The sequence below is a fragment of the Drosophila biarmipes genome, chromosome X (assembly GCF_025231255.1).
Source record: "Drosophila biarmipes strain raj3 chromosome X, RU_DBia_V1.1, whole genome shotgun sequence".
In the NCBI taxonomy this organism is placed as follows: domain Eukaryota; kingdom Metazoa; phylum Arthropoda; class Insecta; order Diptera; family Drosophilidae; genus Drosophila; species Drosophila biarmipes.
Window position 1 is genome coordinate 18,871,130 of NC_066611.1, and position 17,543 is coordinate 18,888,672.

A 17,543-nucleotide genomic window follows, 5' to 3' on the forward strand; every position below is an offset into this window, starting at 1 on the left:
TAAAGCTTCAGCCGGCGAAACCAGTGTTCACACACTAAGTTCATTTCCGATGTATCGCCTATCGATTACCGATAAACCACCTGCATGCGGAAAGCTTGCGTGCTAATTTATGTATTGAATTTAACAATTTAATTGAGAATCGTCAGTGGGAGCTGTTCTAACCGCTGTGGCTGACGTAATGGAGTCGATTACCTTTGGAGTTCTGACCAGTAGGTGGCCCTGAATCCCCCCAGAAACCTGCAATTCACCTGTATTTCGCTCCCCTTAGTTAGTGACAGCTGTTGCCAGGAGCCGGCGAAGGATAGAAGTGGTCCCAGGCTGAAGCAACTGGTCGCCGAGGCCTTCACCAATGCCCAGGTGATAGGGAGCATTGTGCCCGACGATAAGGAGCTTATCCAGCAGGAGCTGCGCAAGTGGATCGAGCGGGAGGAGCTGCGAGTGATCCTGACCACCGGTGGAACCGGTTTCGCTCCACGGGATGTGACTCCAGAGGCCACCAGGCCGCTGCTGGACAAGGAGTGCCCCCAGCTGTCACTGGTCATCACCCTGGAATCCCTGAAAAAGACCCAGTTCGCGGCTCTTTCCCGCGGACTCTGTGGCATTGCGGGGAACACCCTGATCCTCAACTTTCCCGGCAGCGAAAAGGCCGTAAAGGAGTGCTTCGAGACCGTGAGAGATCTCCTGCCCCATGCCCTGCACCTCATCGGGGACGAGGTGTCCCTGGTGCGCAAAACCCACGCGGAGGTGCAAGGACCCGCGCCCAGGGGTCACATTTGCCCGCATAAAACGGGAGCCGGTAGCGATTCCGATCGCAATTCACCCTTTCCCATGCTGCCCGTCCAGGAGGTGCTCTCCATAATCTTCGACACGGTGCAGAGGACCAGCAGTCTGGACAAGATGTTGTGGCAGCTGAACTCGCCGGTGAACATTCCACCCTTCAGGGCTTCCATCAAGGACGGCTACGCCATGAAGTCCACCGGTTTCTCGGGCAGCAAGCGCGTTTTGGGCTGCATAGCCGCCGGAGATGCAGTGAGTGTAGCTTGGCTTTAAGAACGTGATTCCTATTCCGATTTTCCGTATGCTTCTCAGCCCAATTCGACGCCGCTGGCGGAGGACGAGTGCTTTAAAATAAACACAGGAGCACCGCTGCCCTTGGAGGCGGATTGTGTGGTGCAGGTGGAGGACACAAAACTGCTGCAGCGGGACAAGCACGGCCGGGAAAGCCTGGTGGACATCATAGTGGAACCCATGGCTGGCTTAGACGTGCGGTAGGTATTCAAGATTAGCCTTTGAAAGACAAATAACGAAGTAAATTTGCTTGCAGGCCAGAGGGCTGCGACCTGAGCACCAAGGATCGCGTCTTTCCCGCTCCAGACCCCTCGCCCGTGGTGGTCAAATCCCTGCTGGCCTCCGTGGGCAATCGGCTGGCTGTGCCCAAGCCCAGGGTGGCCATAGTGTCCACTGGCAGCGAGCTGCTCTCTCCGCGGGATCAACCCACTCCGGGCAAGATCTTCGACTCGAACACCACCATGTTGGCGGAGCTGCTGCTCTACTTCGGCTTCGACTGCGTGCACACGAGTGTGCTGAGCGATAGCTTTGAACAGACGAGGGAATCGCTGTCTGATCTCTTCGAGGTGGTGGACTTTGTCATTTGCAGTGGCGGCGTGTCAATGGGCGACAAGGATTTCGTGAAGCCCGTGCTGGAGGACCTGCAGTTCAAGCTCCACTGCGGTCGGGTGAACATGAAGCCAGGGTAAGGTTCCCTCACCTGAAAATGACAGTACCAGAATGCCATATTTATGCCTTGTGTCCCCCAGCAAGCCCATGACCTTCGCCAGCCGCGACGAAAAGTACTTCTTCGGCCTGCCCGGCAATCCAGTGTCCGCCTTCGTCACATTCCACCTCTTCGCCCTGCCCGCCATCCGATGGGCTGCCGGCTGGGATCGCCAGAAGTGCGCCCTGCCTGTAATCAATGTGAAGGTGGGTTCCTCTTCGATTTAACCACGTTGCGAAATCGCCATAGGCGAAAGACTATTAGGATTGATGAGGGTTATCTCCTGGCAATCAATCAGAGGATTCGAGAACGCGCATTGCTGTAGGTCGTCACCGTGACGCTGTTCGCTTTATTTGGCTGGCACTTTTGCTTTCGAGTGGATGATAGCGTTTGTTTGCTGGCGATAAGAAATAGTTTGTCAAGTCACCTTAAAGGCAGAGAGCTTGGGTAAATGCGGAAGTTGGCGGGCCTTATGAACTTAGATACATTTATCTTATAATTATAAGCTAGCGATTAATGGCTTCCCTTGGGAAATGTTTGTCACAGCAATTTATAATTCCAACTTGATTTTACTTTTTTTAGTTGCTGAACGGCTTTAATTTGGACAGCCGCCCGGAGTTTGTGCGAGCCTCGGTGATTTCCAGGTCCGGAGAGCTGTACGCCAGCGTGAATGGCGATCAGGTAAGATCAGGTCTTATAAATAAAGCCCTCTTAATCATCACTGCACTGCGCGAACCCCAGATAAGCAGCCGCCTGCAGAGCATTGTGGGTGCCGATGTGTTGGTCAACCTGCCAGGAGCAACCTCTGATCGCCCAGTGGCCAAGGCTGGCGAAGTTTTCCCCGCCTCCGTGCTGCGCTACGACTTCATCTCCAAGTACGAATAGGAACTGCCGGGAAGCCCTCTAAACCCCTCGAATGTTAGACAGACAGGACCACAGGCCTTCGTAGATTAGCACAAAGATTTATTTTTTCATATATCGTAACATTACGTACAATGTCCATCAATTACACCCTTAGCAGTGTGTACAAAAACGAGTATAAAGTAAATATTATAAAGGCCTTCCTACAGGAAGAAATATTATCAAACAAAAATAATTTGCAGATAGGTTAAGACAGAGCACAGAGAGCAGGACCTGGAACGGGACGAGGTCAGGAGAAACGGATTCGGGATTGGGATCAGGAGCATATATACAGGAAGTGGAAGGAGGCGGCGCTCAGACCGACTGGGTGGCGGACTCGCCGACGGCCGGAGCCACCGGCCTCTGGAGGCGCAGCGAGGAGCGGCATGGCAACGTGAATTGATACTTGTTGTGGCTCAGGAGCGGATAGCGCTGTTGCGGGGCAAAGTCCCACAGGGCCCGCTCGATCACCTGCAGGGCGCCCGGGCTGAGCACGTCCGCCGTGTACTGCGTGGGAGCTCCAGCGGTGGAGGACATGGCTGCAAGGGATGGCAAAGCAGGAATGTTATGTTTTTCACCAAGATTATTGTGGGAGCAACTCACTCTGTGCCACTGGCGCCTTGTACAACGACTCCGCCGTCATGCCGCAGGTGTCCAGGGCCACCACGCTGACGCCATACGGCTGCAGCTCCTTGCGCAGCTCCTCGGCGCACTTGTCCACGGCCACGCGGGAGGCATTGAAGGCCACCAGTCCATCACCACCGGTGCGAGCGGCTCCACTTCCTCCGCCACCGCCCAGGTAGAGAAGCCGGCCGCGCGTGGGCCGCAGGAAGCCCACAAAGGCCTTGGCCACACGCAGCGTGCCCAGGATATTGGTCTTGAGCATGTGCTCCCACTGCTGCACATCCTGGGACTCCACCTTGCCCCGGAACACACTGCCACTGGTGTTGATTACGGCCGCAATGCCACGCTCGTCGGCATTCAGGTGGGCGCCCATGGCAACAGTGGCCTCGCGCAACACATCCTCCCTGGTGACGTCCAGACGCATCGGAATTATGGTGCCCGCAATGGGCTCCTCACTGTACTCGCGGATCTTCATCCAGCCGCAGAGGAGTTTGGCGGGCAGCGAGTCGTGGGCCTCCTTCATTCCGGCGAAAACCCGACATCCCTTGTTGGCCAAGTGGGTGCACAGCTGGAGACCCAAGGCGGTGTCTGCGCTGGTCACCAGGACCACCCGACTGGGCTGCGAGTCTGCGCTGGCCGAGGCGCTATCCTCGCGCACCTTGCAGATCAGGTAGATGAGCAGCGCGCCGGCGATCGAGAAGAGCGCCAGCAGCTGGAAGGCCAACACCAGCATGGTCATTGGCTCCATTATGACATCGCTGCAATGGAAGAAGAGAAGGAACAGGTGAGCAAACAGGGTATTTAAGCTGGTTATATATGGAGATTATCAATTTGATGGGTATTGTTATTAAGATAGAATTCATAAATCTCCTAACAAATTAGACATGATTATAAGCTAGTCCAGATACTAACAGCTAGAAAATATATTTACAGTTCTCATAAATCCTTTAGATCACCCTAGATTTGTTGTCAGCCAAAAATCAATTGACACGTTTGGGCAATCTGTGTTTTTTGTTAGCCTACTAAGATCAGCTGACGAAAGAGAAAAATATTGAAGAGTGAAAATTAGATTTAATTATAATTAGCACATGTGACTTTGCTTAACGGCTAGTATCTTGGACTAATTTTATTGTAAATTATTATATACGATGATGATGGCTGTAAATAGGTTAAATAAGATCTGAACGGACACAGTGATATCATATAAAAACCATTAGAGTTTAGCGTGATATATGGTCATTGATATCTAAATATCATTCGGTGGAAAAGTGCCTGTTATTATAGAGTTGAATTCGATCTGAGGATTGGTTGGTAACGGACGCTCTCTTGAACGGACAGTATGATACCCTTGGAGTTTAGCGTGATATATGGTCATTGATATCTAAATATCATTTGGTGGAAAAGTGTCTGTTATTAGAGAGTTGAATTCGATCTGAGGATTGGTTGGTAACGGACGCTCTCTTGAACGGACAGTCTTATAATATTTGATATGATAACACGACATAAAATACCCCTAGAGTTTAGCTTTATATATTGCAGGGCTGTCATTGATATCTTAATATCATACGGTGGAAAAGTGCCTGTTATTAGAGAGTTGAATTCGATCTGAGTATTAGTTGGTAACGGACGCTCTCTTGAACGGACAGTCTAGAGTTTAGCGGTATATCTTGCAGGGCTGTCATTGATATCTGAATTCCATTTGGTGGAAAAGTGCCTGTTATATGTGGCACCCACGGACACTCTCTCCCAGACGAGGGGTTTCATCACCCTCGAGAGTTGGGTAACCAGACACTGCACTTCGCAACAAGTAGAGATAGAGATAGTGATAGAGTGGATGGGTATCTATAGCGTGGATATATCCACAGCCGTATCCATGTCGATCTTTTGGCATTTTCACTTTAATTAAGACTCGTTAGGCTGCCGACGCATCGGGTAACAACTTTACGCTTGCCTTGCACTCTTTTCTTTCTTTCTATTTAATACGCTTTAATTATTGCACATTTTTCGACGAGTTTTTAACAACTTACGGCCGGGCCCTCGAAGAAATCGAAAAAGTTCCAAGAGGGGGAACGGCAGATAGCCAGATACAGATAGATAGCCATCCGAGTATCTGTGGATGGATCCATGGACACGACACACGAACGTGGCCAGCGAGGCGTGTCCACTGCGAGTCTTCCATGCATTTGGCAATAAATTATGTCTACGTGCTTCTTGGCTTTTCACTACTGGGGATGAGGTGTGGAAGAAGGCGGGGATTGGGATCGGGGATGGGGATGGGCTTTTGGAGGCGGAGGATGAGCCAAAGTAAAAGTTGGAACCCAACCAACTGCAGTTTGGAAGCCGGAGCAGGCAGAGATCTATGCCATGCCTTCTTCAGCCAGTCACAGAGGAAAAAATAAGACTTTAAATGGTATTTTACACCTATATGATTCCCTTTTCTTTGATATTTTAAAAATATATCATGGGTGATTATTGAAATATTGGTATATCAATAACTGCGCTCGAAACTTTGTGCCTATCTCATTGATATACCTTTTTTTAAATACTCTCTTTTATTAATATTTTTATAATAGGAAGTGGGTACATTTATAGTACAGGCAGTGATATTTCACAACTATATGATCATTGATCCCTGAAGATAAAAATAATGTTGGTGATCATACAAATATTATATAGTATGCCAATAGATGGCAAATATTGTCTTTAATAAATATTTCTTATAAATGGAAATTCGTTAAGGTAGATTTATAGATTTATATATATGTAGTATTTGTGATCATACAAATATTATAGAGTATATCAATAGATGGGTTCTGAACTTTAATCCTATCCTATTGATATGCAATTTTGTAATATTTGTTATATATATAGTGGCAGTGTAGTATTTTCTCCCGGTGCACCCACTGCGGGTGCAGTTACTCGAGCGGACACCTTCCAGGTTCCGGTGGTCCCCCTTTATTGCGCCACCCCGGCTCTTTAAAATTTCACTGATGTGCAGAGCCGCAGAAGAAGTTTGTTGACACGCGGAAATGGGTTTGCCATATTTGCAGGCGCTGCGGCTTTGGGCCCGCACTTCGGGGGCGGGGCGAACGGAACCGGAGTCGCTTTTGGTCAAACCACCAATGCAGCGGCACTGCATCCGCCGCCGGTTGCGTAATTAGACAAACAAACGGCGGAACAAACAAATGCCTCATGGCAGCCGAACGATAAGTGGAAATTGGAGAAAACGCAGGGAGAAATTTGGTGGTTTGCGAGATCTTCGGGAAAGATTTTGGGCGGGGTTTGCATATTGAAATGCAGTCTTACGCGCCTTGGGAGATCTTTAAAAGGGTGTTTAAAAGTAACACAATATTCAGAGAGGCATTTAAACCACTTTTGATTAAGGTCCAAATATATCATGATGTAATTGTTCATTATAAATGCTCTAATAGGTAGAAACGTAATATTTAATGCGTTGGTTCATTAGCCAAGATCTCTGGCGACTGGTTCCACTGGTGGCTCTGGGTTGCGCAAGTGGTTATGTCAACTGCCGGACAGTTCTAATGGATCTCGCAGTCTTGGGTCTTGAGCTCGAAGCTTGGCGCTGACCCAAATGGAGCGCAGTGCGCGGGTCTTTGACTTTGGCATCAATCAATTGGCCAATCATTCAATCAAGCCAATCGTCGGGCTGTGAACCAAAGCCGGACCAAGTGTGTCATTAGCCGCCGCTTGAATGTGTCAGTGATGAACTGAGCTCGACTTGCGCCGATCCGAGGCAATTACTCCGGAATTATCGGCATCGAACGGCTGGGAATGCGTGGAGTGTGCCGGTGACTGCGGCCGTGATTGGCCAGTGACGGCACCCGTGGTTAGCGATTGACAGGTGGGCTAGTTACCCCGAGCCCCAGCTGGCTACGTATCTCCAGTAATATGATGTACCTCTAAAGCCATATATATATAACTTATGAATCTCTGCATACACCTCGTATTGTCGCTATGTGGCTGTGATTCAGCCGTAGTTGAACTGTTTTTATGCTGATGTCAGGTCTTGACACTGCGCTAATTGAAATGTCACATAAAACAGATCTCTGTTTAGCCGAGGATGGCGCACTCTATGGCGGAAGATGGTTGGAGGTTACAGATAGCTCACATACAGCGCAGAGTGCATATTCAGAGGGTATTTCTATGAGATCTTAGCCCCGCTTATGGGTAATAATCGCCCATGTGTCCTAACTTAGGCCCCAATTATTCGCATACGTAGCCGTGACTTTTCCCACAGTCACATTTTCGTGTAATACACGGCTCTCCCCACCTCTCAGACTGATTACTCCCAAATCTACTCGCATATCTTTCGCATACTTGTTTCCAGTTTCCAGGGGTTGGTCCAACTCTGTTCAGGGTTGGGCTAATCACTCGAACAAACGCTTTGTTTCTTGTTCGGGCCACGATTCATGCCTTACTCACACTTCAGCTTGGGTTCGAGACAATGTCAGGTGAATACACGAACACGAGCACGAATACGAATACCCAGGGGCGTATTTACTGGGGGTTTTAGAGGGTTTTGACGATGTAAAGCCTCGTTTTTGAAGTACTATTTGCCTGTGCCAAATTCTCCCCCCAGAACGCCATTGATCTCGACCGATTCTCGAATTCTGCCGCGTTTATGGCCCCCTTAACACCAACATATGTACCTGTGCACTTGCACACATGAGAAATATGTTAATTGCGACATTTGCCGATTTTGCTGTGGTCAGGCATTCATAAGCTTCGACTTCGAGTCGGTTTCTCATTTGTTTGGCTGGCTTTTGTTTTCTGTTTTCCTCGGTTGTTTTTCTGTTAACATTCAACCCAAATATGTCAGCCAGTCGGCGGCCAGACAGGCATCCCAATGGCATGAGATCGATATCCATACAGCAGGCTCGGCACTTTGGCCATAAAGTCTAATGTCTATGGAGCCACATTACGTATACGCAGCGTGGCTGCGATTATGAATGCAGTTTGTTACAAGCTGGGCAGCTTGATTAATGATTCCGCCTGATTCACGGAGGGGCACAGATAAATATGTGGGTAAATTGAGTTATTTTCGGCGACAAGTGTTTGTTTAACTTGCTGGCCAGTGTTGGTTTGTGGTATGGAACGCAGAATCCAGTGTTGGTAAACGTGAGCTTACGATTGTAAATTTGCAATTTTTAAAGTGCAATGAATATTTAATTAACCCTTCATTGGCTTCTATTAAACTATGATTAATTTGGATAGCTAGCTTACATGCAGTGTTAGTCAAGTAATTATTCAACTGAAATTGGTTAAACATTTTTTATGGTATCAACATGTTTTTTTATATACTTAAATATCTAATATAATTTGCCAGGCAAAGTTGGCCAACGAACTTTTAGCTTGGCCGACTGTTTTACAAAGTAATATTTCATCGGGTGTTACAACAGAAGAGCAAACCTTGTCCACTCTCCATTTCTTCTTCGTGCATCCCGTAGATTAAAAGACCCACTTGGGGTCCCAGTCCCCGCATCTTCCCCTTTTCAGTGCCGAAAACTAGTTGGAAAAGTTCAAATGCAGCGGAGCGATAAATGTTGATTCAGATCCCATTCGATATGGCTGAAACCGAAACCGAAACTGATTTTGGGGCTTGGCCTTTTCCCCCTCCGTCTGCTTTAGTGCACATGCAAAGCGAAATTGTTGGCTAATTGCCATAATTGGAGAATCGATCGAAGAAATAAGCGAAAAACGTCGGGCAAAAAAAATGAAAGAAATAGACAAAGCGAAAAAACGCAGCCAAAACGAAACGAAAACGAAGCGAATCGAGTAGCCCCAATTAATTTGCACCTCGACGGTGGTAAAAACAATGAGAAAAGAGTGTATACAGTCAAGCGTCCCTACCTTAAATGAAATTAGGTGTCAATGGCTTTTTTAATTGAACTTTCACAAACTGGAATTGCTGCAAAAATCCAAAATAATTCTCATAAACTTGTTAAATGTCTTAAGAATTGGAGATTCAGGTATTTTCTTGTTGAATAAAATATTTTTATTTGCTTTACCAACACTGTTTACAAGTTAGTATTTTTAAGCACTGTTTAAAAACGAGGATTTTTGAACACTGTTCACAACTAAATTTTATTCGCACTCCTGGTGGTTCGACTTATGGAAGTTCTACTGTACACATGTCCCACCCCTCTCTGGATTGTGTGTTCCAATTGAAATTCGTTTCGTTTTTGTTTTGGCCATTTGCCGACTTCGGCGTTGTTTATTGTTTGCATTTCATGTTCAGGTGCGATCGAGATTTCTTCTTCGCCTTAACACATTTAACATTTCAGCCGGGCCTCAAGTGCTAATTTGGCCAGAGAGCCGGAGCCAGTGCCTCAGTTTTGGCCTAAATACCAGGAGATGGCCGAAAGCACAGCAGTAACACACACCACACCGCCATTTAAAAGGTGAAAATATGCAAAATCTTGGTTCGTATTGCCTGTTTTTATTTTTTTGGGTTTGTTTTGGCGCGTCTCAGCTCTCGTGTAGGTGGCATGAATTTCAATAATTCGTGTTATGGGTCTTGGTGTTTTTGTTTCTTTGTTTGTTTATATTTTTATGCAGTGGCATGCGCCAGCCGCAGAAACTCCTGTCCAAGTGGACGTGACAATCTTAACACCCGAGCGCCAATGCATTTTTAAAGTGGTGGAAGGACAGGCCAAGGCAAATGGATTGCTTTTCGCAATGAAAGCAGTGTTGTAAAACGTTCAGACATGCTTGCTTTTATAGGGACAGGCCAAGGCAAATAGTTTGAGAACAGTGTTCTAAATCGTTCAGACATGCTGGGGTTTTCAGAAAGTAGTTTCTAAATCTAACAAACATTTTCCAAACTAAAAATACACTTTTCTAGACCCAAAGCTTTAATTTTTTCCACTTAAACTTTGTTCAGAAATTCTTAAGCATTATTTAAACTGCTTGAATAAGCAATAGGTATTTTTAAGCATTATTAGCACTGTTTAAATAATATAGCGAACCCTAATGGTCACTTTTTTACTCAGTGATTAAGCTATTAAGAGTCTCTTTAATAGCTTTTCCATTGAATAAGAATTATAAAAAGACAAATGGCTTTGCAATCACCGGCTAGCCTCTTTGAAATGCTTTGCCTCGATGACTGCTGTGTATGGGTACACCATCTATTATACACTCAGGCAGCACTTTCCTTTTCGAACCGAAATTCCAGCTAAATTTAGCGACAAACGCAGCCGACAAATTTCTCGAGTCATTGAATTGCAATATTTCAAGGTGGAGGCAAGGTGGGAGACCCGCAGCGAACCTTGTTTTTCTATCTTTTTGCCTCCTCCTCGCCAATTTGGCCCGTAAAAATAACAACTACGGCGAAGACAACAAGTCAACAATGACAACAAATAACAGCAATAAACAGTCAGCGATTTTTCACCGCCAAGTGCAATGAACTTTCCCCCAAACCAGCGCTTAGCCACAAATCTTCGTCGCCCTCTTCTCTTTCGCATCTCCCAGTTTTCCGCGGAGTCTGCGGCATTGTCTTCCAACCGGAGTGCCCCCTGCCCCAGGCACCCAACTCCCCCTGCTCCGCCCACTCGCGCACTTTTCAAGTTCAGATGTAAAACAGCGGCGTCGCCCGATGTCGCCACTGCCAGCCGAGATTAGATCATCGCCTCCAGTCAAGTGAGCTAAGCGCGGGCGTGCGATGATGGCACTCGATCCGAGTTTTGGGATCCGATGACAGCATTATTGCGACCCATCCACCAGTTTGCGGCCATATCGGGTGGGAGTGGACCAGAATGCCAGGGTTTCGAGGGAGCAGATCGGATCTTGACGGTTCTGAAGAGGGCTTTCTCTTTTAACATTATCTTGCCAAATTTAGCCACGACAGGGGAGCTTACTATGAGAATTTACATTTAAGAGCTTTCTAAACTAAAATTCTCTTCTGGCATAAAATATTTCTTACATGTATAATATTTTTTCTTTCTCACCTTATAAAGATCTCTCCAATTAAACATCCTAATCACAGCCCGTAGAAGTGCTACTACGTTTCTAACAAATTCCAAAGATAATTGGGTCACAATGTCTCACCCTTCCCAAAAATAAACCTGTTCCGCTTGCTCACTGATCTTTTGGACAACTGGAATCTGTAATCCTCTTAAAAATTGATTTGAAATCGGTTAGCTTAGTGTCCAAACGAATGCAGCTATTTCACATGGTGATTAACCAATGTTGCCTTCGGGGTTTAAAGGAAAATACCAAATCAAATAGCAATGGAATAGTCAAACCTCTAAATTCAGTTTGAAATTCATTGGGACATTTTCGGGTTTGGAAAACACAGATCTAATACAGAGTGCTACGCTAATAACTTGAAAACAAACTGAAAACAATGTGAGCCACCTGCACTTAATCATCATCATTGGGTGGGGATTGATGCAGCTCATAATCAAGGGGATGAGGTAATTCCCCACTCAAAGGGTCCCACGGTACCTATGAAAGAGTCAACCCACTACACAGAAAAAAATGATGCTAGCAGTATGGATACCTTGAGAATGTTTCTTGTGATTTCAAGCCAGGATACCCTGGCTATGGAAATACTAATCAAAAAATATATTAGGTATGTTTGTGCTCTACTACAATTTAATTTATTTATACTAATGCTTAAAGCTTATGAGAAAAATTCAAGTTCTATTATGACCGCATAGAGCATCTTTTCCAGTACTGAAACCAAGCTATCTGTTAATATTATTAAAGAGAGAATTCTTATATATATTGAACTATATTTCTTTCTGTGCACAGAAATTAGTACCGATTCGACTTGCTCGGGGGATACGATACGCATTCCGCTTCCAGGTTGACCAACCGGGGACTCGAGTGTGTCGCCCGGCGAAGAGTCGCTTAATTTAGGCATTTCTCCGGCTCCTTCCCTGCCTATTACCTCACCACCATCGGCGACTTTGAGTGCCCCATTCGTTCGCCTTCTCATGCAAATTGGGCCCAATGATATCAATAAACCTAGACACTTTACGACCCATTTGAAGATGGTCATTCGGCTTCGATGTATGCAAAGTTATTCCGTTCTGGAAGCCTTTGAGTCTCGGTTGTTTTGTAAGCCTTTGCTAGAAACAATCGGCGAAACAAAGGCAAGTGTGCGATTGCAGCGTGTGTGTGTCAAAAATAATTGCACTTGGTTTTAATTTTGCATTTCTGCCTTTTTTGTTGGCCAAAAAGGCAAGAAGAAACGAAAAACCGACAAAAAATCCATTGCAATTGCAGTTGAACAACTTTACGCTCCATTCAGCATTAAAATTACTTTGTGCCACTTTCAAAGCTATTTCTACTGCTGCAAAGGCAACTGCTTCTTCGGCTTCTTCGGATTTGATTGTTTTCAGTTTTCAGTTTTTTGTTTTATTATTTCTTTTTCCATTTGCAACCGCTTGGATTGCCTCCAATGCACTTTTCGCTTTTTTCCATCTGGCAATGGACACTGGAACAGGTGGGACTTGCTGCAATTGCAGCTAGGGGGCTATATTTATGTATACGGGTGTATTCCGGGGAATGTCGCTAAAGTCACGAATGTCACGCATCAAGTGGAACAGAAACAGAACGTAAAACAATGATAAAAGTAAGAGCCACAAGAAAAGTTGCCAACTAATTGATAAGAGCAGGGAATGCAATCGAATGGAACCGAAGAAATCGGTTCTACGGTTTAGGAAAAGAAGGTTTACAAGAACAGTTCTTGGAAGCGTTATAGGTAAACTGGCATTATAATTAAATGGTTTTTTTATCACTTTTACTTAACAACCATTTAACTTTAAAAATGTATACATTTTTCTAGCAAGCAAGGAATGCAAAACAATGGAACCAAAAAAATCGGTTCTTCGCTTTCGGAAAAGAAGGCTTAAAAGAACAGTTCTTGGAAGCGTTCTAAACTTAATAAACATTATAATTTAAATATTTTTTATCAGCTTAAACTACCATTTAACTTTGCAGTCGTATATATTCCTCAAGCAATTCAAAGGCAAAACCATTAAGCTTAAACAAAAAATACCTCGCTTGACGATAATTCGCAGCGAACAATGGGCAATAACGATTTTCATGGCATATTCTGGCGACTTAACACCTGCCGCCGGTGAGTTCCGACCACCCCCTGTCTCATTAACCCCTTGTGGCCCGATGGCGTCGGAAAAAATCGAAAACACTTTCAATACAAATTGCGAAAATACTTGAAATAATTTTTCGTGCCGCCGAACGCGCTTTCCTTTCCTGGCGTAGCCACCTTATAATAGAGGTCTTGGCGGGCCGATCTGCGTATGCCCCGGGAATTTTAATCATATTTCTCTTTTCGTACATGCTTAATTATTTGTTTTTCCGTCTGTGTGGTTTGCGTTGCCCATTTGGCTTTGCCAGCCCCGCGGAGGCCAATTTGGTTTCCATTTCGATTCGATTAGCGAATGGAGAGGGGAAGGATCCAATCGGTGGATACCCTGGATCGCTCTATAAAAGTGGTTATATTTTATTTTCTCTCTGAACTTAACTTATTTTGTGGTTAATAAAAGTAAATACTTTGTATTATACAAATTATATGTGATATGTTAAAACAATCAGCTCAGCTAAGACACATCTGAAGGTCTTTAGGTTTAAGTATAGATAGATAGATAGATAGATAGATAGATAGATATGGTCCCTGGAAAGTGGAGGTTTTACTTGGAGTATTTCCCCGCTGCTAGGGTATTTTGATTGCTGGTAATTTTGGCTTAATTGTTTCGGTTTTCGATAGTAAACATTTTGATGTGATTGGATTAGAGTGGAGTGGACGGCAGTGGAGTGGGGATTGGCTCGGATCGGCTCGGATCGGCTTGGATCGGATCGATTCCGGGCATTTGGCAGCCACTCAAGCGTCCTACTTGCTGTTGTTGCTGCTGCTCCGCCAATTATTATGGCCAACAGTTCGTCCGTCCTCGGCCGTCCAAAGTCGTTTATTGTTGGTTGTCTGTCGTTATGTGCAGGTTTTTTCTCTTGCTTATAGTAGTTTTCTTGCAATTTCACTTTTGTCTCTGGCCGGATTCGTGGTTCGATAGCTGTCGATGCTCTTGGCTGGGCCTCTAGCTAAGGATCTTCGGTCAGGGCGACAGGGCAGGCGTCCAGCTTTCACTTTGGCTGCATCTCGAGACCAGGATGCAGTCCATCCAAGCGGTCAGAAGACACTTTCCACCGGGGACCACACCCAGATCTCCCGATCTTCGAGCAAGTGGAAAACAAACAGCCACCAAATGCCAAATGCCATATAGAGATACAAGATACCCGAGCATCTTTCCATCTCTGGGTAGATCTTCTTGCCGCGGGGCCCCTCGACCTTCCCTCTTTCCATTTCTAATGCCGTTCACTTGAGCACTCTATGCGACCATAAAAAGAACCACAAAGTAAGGAGAAGAAACCCAGACAAATTTGAGCGGAGGGAAGAAGTCTTAGGTCGACCTTTAGTTGCTCTAGGGAAGCTGTGAAGGTGCCACCATGGACTACTTTTGGTATATGATATAATATTTGTTTAAAAATATCGAAAATAGTTCGAGAAAACCTTATAAGATGGAGCCATTAATAGTTATATCATTAACCAAATATTGCTTAAAAAGTGTGTAAATATTAGTTGCTCTAGGAAAGCTGTGAAGGTGCCAGTATGGATTGTTAAAAATATATGATAATACTTTGCTTTAAAAACTTCAATTTCAAACCCCATTGTAAAAACATTTTGGGAAAGATCCATTAACAGATATATTACTAGCCAAATAATTCACAAAAAGTGTGTACTTCTTTGTAGTTCTGCTAGGGAGATGATTTAAATATCTTAAGATATCTCCAAGTAAGCCAACAGCGGGCAGTCCCAGAACTTTCAGGGTATACTTCAGGGTATACTTTCAATTAGCCCGCTTCGAGGCACGTAAGCTCGAGAGCATGGTTAGATACAGTGAGATAAAGTGAAGTCAAATCAAGTCAAGAGCCAGAGACAAAAGACTGTGGCGTGAAGAGGTCTGTGATGTCTAAATCGCGCGACCTGGCCCTATATCATCTTTCTGGCTCCGGCTGAATCCCGAAAACCAAAAAGCCCCAGCAGAAAGTAGAAAACGTATCCGAATCTCAGAGTGGCAGACCGAGAACGTATCTGAATCTTAAGTGATTTGAGCAATGACCTCAGCTTGTGCCTCTTTGTCGTGTGTGCCTGTGCCTGGCCGGAATTTCTGATTAGCACGCCGGGCTTTGGGGGAACAAAGGCGCATCCGAAAGATACTCTGCCACAGAGCAGGATCCCGTTCCGCCCCCTGAGAAGGCCGGCTGACCTTGTCACGTCTTTCGAGATATCATAACCTGCATTCCGAGCCATTCAAGCGGGTTTTTTGTCCACGCATTCCCAAGACTTCGTTCAGCCCAGAACAAGAGCTGAGATACTGAGATACCGAGTATCTTAGGAATTTACAGACTGCGTCGTTTTCGCATAATTATATCTGTCGCTTTATTGTCTCCGCTGGCCAAATGGAGATTGATGGCTTTCAAGCGATTCGGCACGAGCGGGGGCCTCTCGCCCCTCGAAAGAGATCTCAAAGATCTGCGATTAGGCCCAGAGCTGATCTTGGCTAACTGGCGAATTCCAGTGGGCGGGGGGTGGGCCCCTCCAAGCCCAACTTTGGCATTGAGTGGGGCTCTGAGACCCGTTTGCAGCCTGCCTAAAACTAGTCTCAAGACCCCTAGTTCACGTATTGATTTAGCTCACCTTTTCGTGTGTGTCCAATTTTAAATTCAAATTCGTCTTGGCTAAAAAATATGAAATTAATTCAAAACTCTGTTATATAAACCATAAAAAAATGTTTAAAAAAATGGTATATGGTGCAAAACACGCGACGCGAACCTAAGGATTTGCTTCTTGTGGCCAAAGGTTTGCCTCTTTTGGCTGGCTTTTCGATTTCGGTTTCAGTTTGTTGTCGGTTTTCGGTTTTCAGTTTTCGGTTTTGGTTTTGGTTTACCGATTTCACGCACAGTTTGGCCAAAAGCCCAGCTCGTTGGGGGTGCGACAGAGAGGGTGTATGCGGTAGTGTCTCTCGCTCGCACTGACTCTCGGATTCTCTGATTCTCTGCGGTTTTCTCCGCTCTGCGACTTCGTTGGCTGAGCTCGAACCGAAGACTGGCGGCTTGAATTTCGGGCTGCAGAAGCCCGAGCGAGCGAAGAAAGCCGAAGAGCCAGTCGCGTAGACGACTCTTCGGCCCCACCACCCAGAGTCGCAGGCCCCCCACCCCATCCAGTGCTATGGGCCCCCTGGTAACCCCTTTATGGTCGGTCGTGCGCCAGGCGACAAAATGTCAAGCGATCGCTGGGGATCCTTAACTGGTTTTACAGTTGTAACGCTCGAGGGGGTCTCGAAGCACCCCGCGTATGCCCCGTCTATTTCGGGTCCCGTCTGCCCAGAGAGGTTTTATTTATCTTAAGCCCAAGGCAAGTCGGGCACTACCGGAAAATAATATATAGTATTATAATATATTATATCTCCTGATAAACAAAGGTGAAGAATTACTTATCAATGATCATAATATGATATTATACTAATAAGCTGTTGGGAGAATTGTTCTTATGCAGTATATTATATGTTATACCACATATTATAAATGTATAACCAAATTCCTACCTTTAAAGAGGGGTAAGATTACTGATTTTGTTTAGTTCTTCCCGAAGATATAATCCATCCCAAAAAGCCCAAGGCAAGTCGGTTACTATAGTATATTATACTATAGTATAATATAACATAATATATAAATATACTATAATATATCATATTTCATGGCAACAATGGTTTTTATTATATTCTCCTTGTGTCTCCTGATAAACATAGGTAAATAATTACTTATCATTGATCAATAATAATAACAAGGTTTCTAACATAATAGTATAAGCAGTTGGGTTACTTTTTCTCAAATAAAAAGATGCTTGCATAATATTATATAATTTAATACAAGGTGTGGCAAAGTCACTCTATAAGATGGGTGCTATTATTGATTTGGGGAGCATTTATTATTAATCCCCAAAGATATCTTTAATCCCAAATTACTAGCAACAATTGGGACATCCATTCTCCGCTCTCTCGCTTCCTGTCACTCCCGTTGCCGCATCTCGAACGGCTCCTTTCCCCAGCAATTTTCCATTTCCCGCTTGTCCCAATTCCGCCGATGGAGTCCCCAGCGGAGGCATTGGAACTCCGCTCGAAATGGAGCAGAACCAAAGACA

General features: G+C 45.3%; 2 protein-coding genes across 4 annotated transcripts; one reads left to right on the forward strand and one right to left on the reverse strand.

Annotated features, from left to right (window-relative positions):
- The first annotated feature begins 41 nt into the window (after positions 1-41).
- On the forward strand, positions 42-2,853 carry LOC108023613 (molybdenum cofactor synthesis protein cinnamon). The gene is made up of 7 exons (XM_017093220.3): positions 42-209; positions 269-1,029; positions 1,090-1,268; positions 1,325-1,753; positions 1,818-1,980; positions 2,357-2,455; positions 2,516-2,853. The coding sequence occupies exons 1-7, from the start codon at positions 179-181 to the stop codon at positions 2,657-2,659; spliced, it is 1,806 nt and encodes a 601-aa protein (XP_016948709.1). The 5' UTR covers positions 42-178; the 3' UTR covers positions 2,660-2,853.
- LOC108023615 (uncharacterized oxidoreductase SAR2567) lies at positions 2,721-16,442 on the reverse strand. Of its 3 annotated transcripts, none has more exons than XM_044093181.2 (4): positions 16,304-16,442; positions 16,041-16,081; positions 3,278-4,056; positions 2,721-3,213 (listed from the first exon to the last, which is right to left on the reverse strand). In XM_044093181.2, the coding sequence occupies exons 3-4, from the start codon at positions 4,044-4,046 to the stop codon at positions 2,990-2,992; spliced, it is 993 nt and encodes a 330-aa protein (XP_043949116.1). In that variant the 5' UTR covers positions 4,047-4,056; positions 16,041-16,081; positions 16,304-16,442; the 3' UTR covers positions 2,721-2,989. The 3 variants fall into 3 exon arrangements, with proteins under 3 accessions (XP_043949116.1, XP_043949117.1, XP_016948710.1); XM_044093182.2 differs by having other exon boundaries at positions 16,291-16,442; XM_017093221.3 differs by having other exon boundaries at positions 16,176-16,442.
- Positions 16,443-17,543: the final 1,101 nt, after the last annotated feature.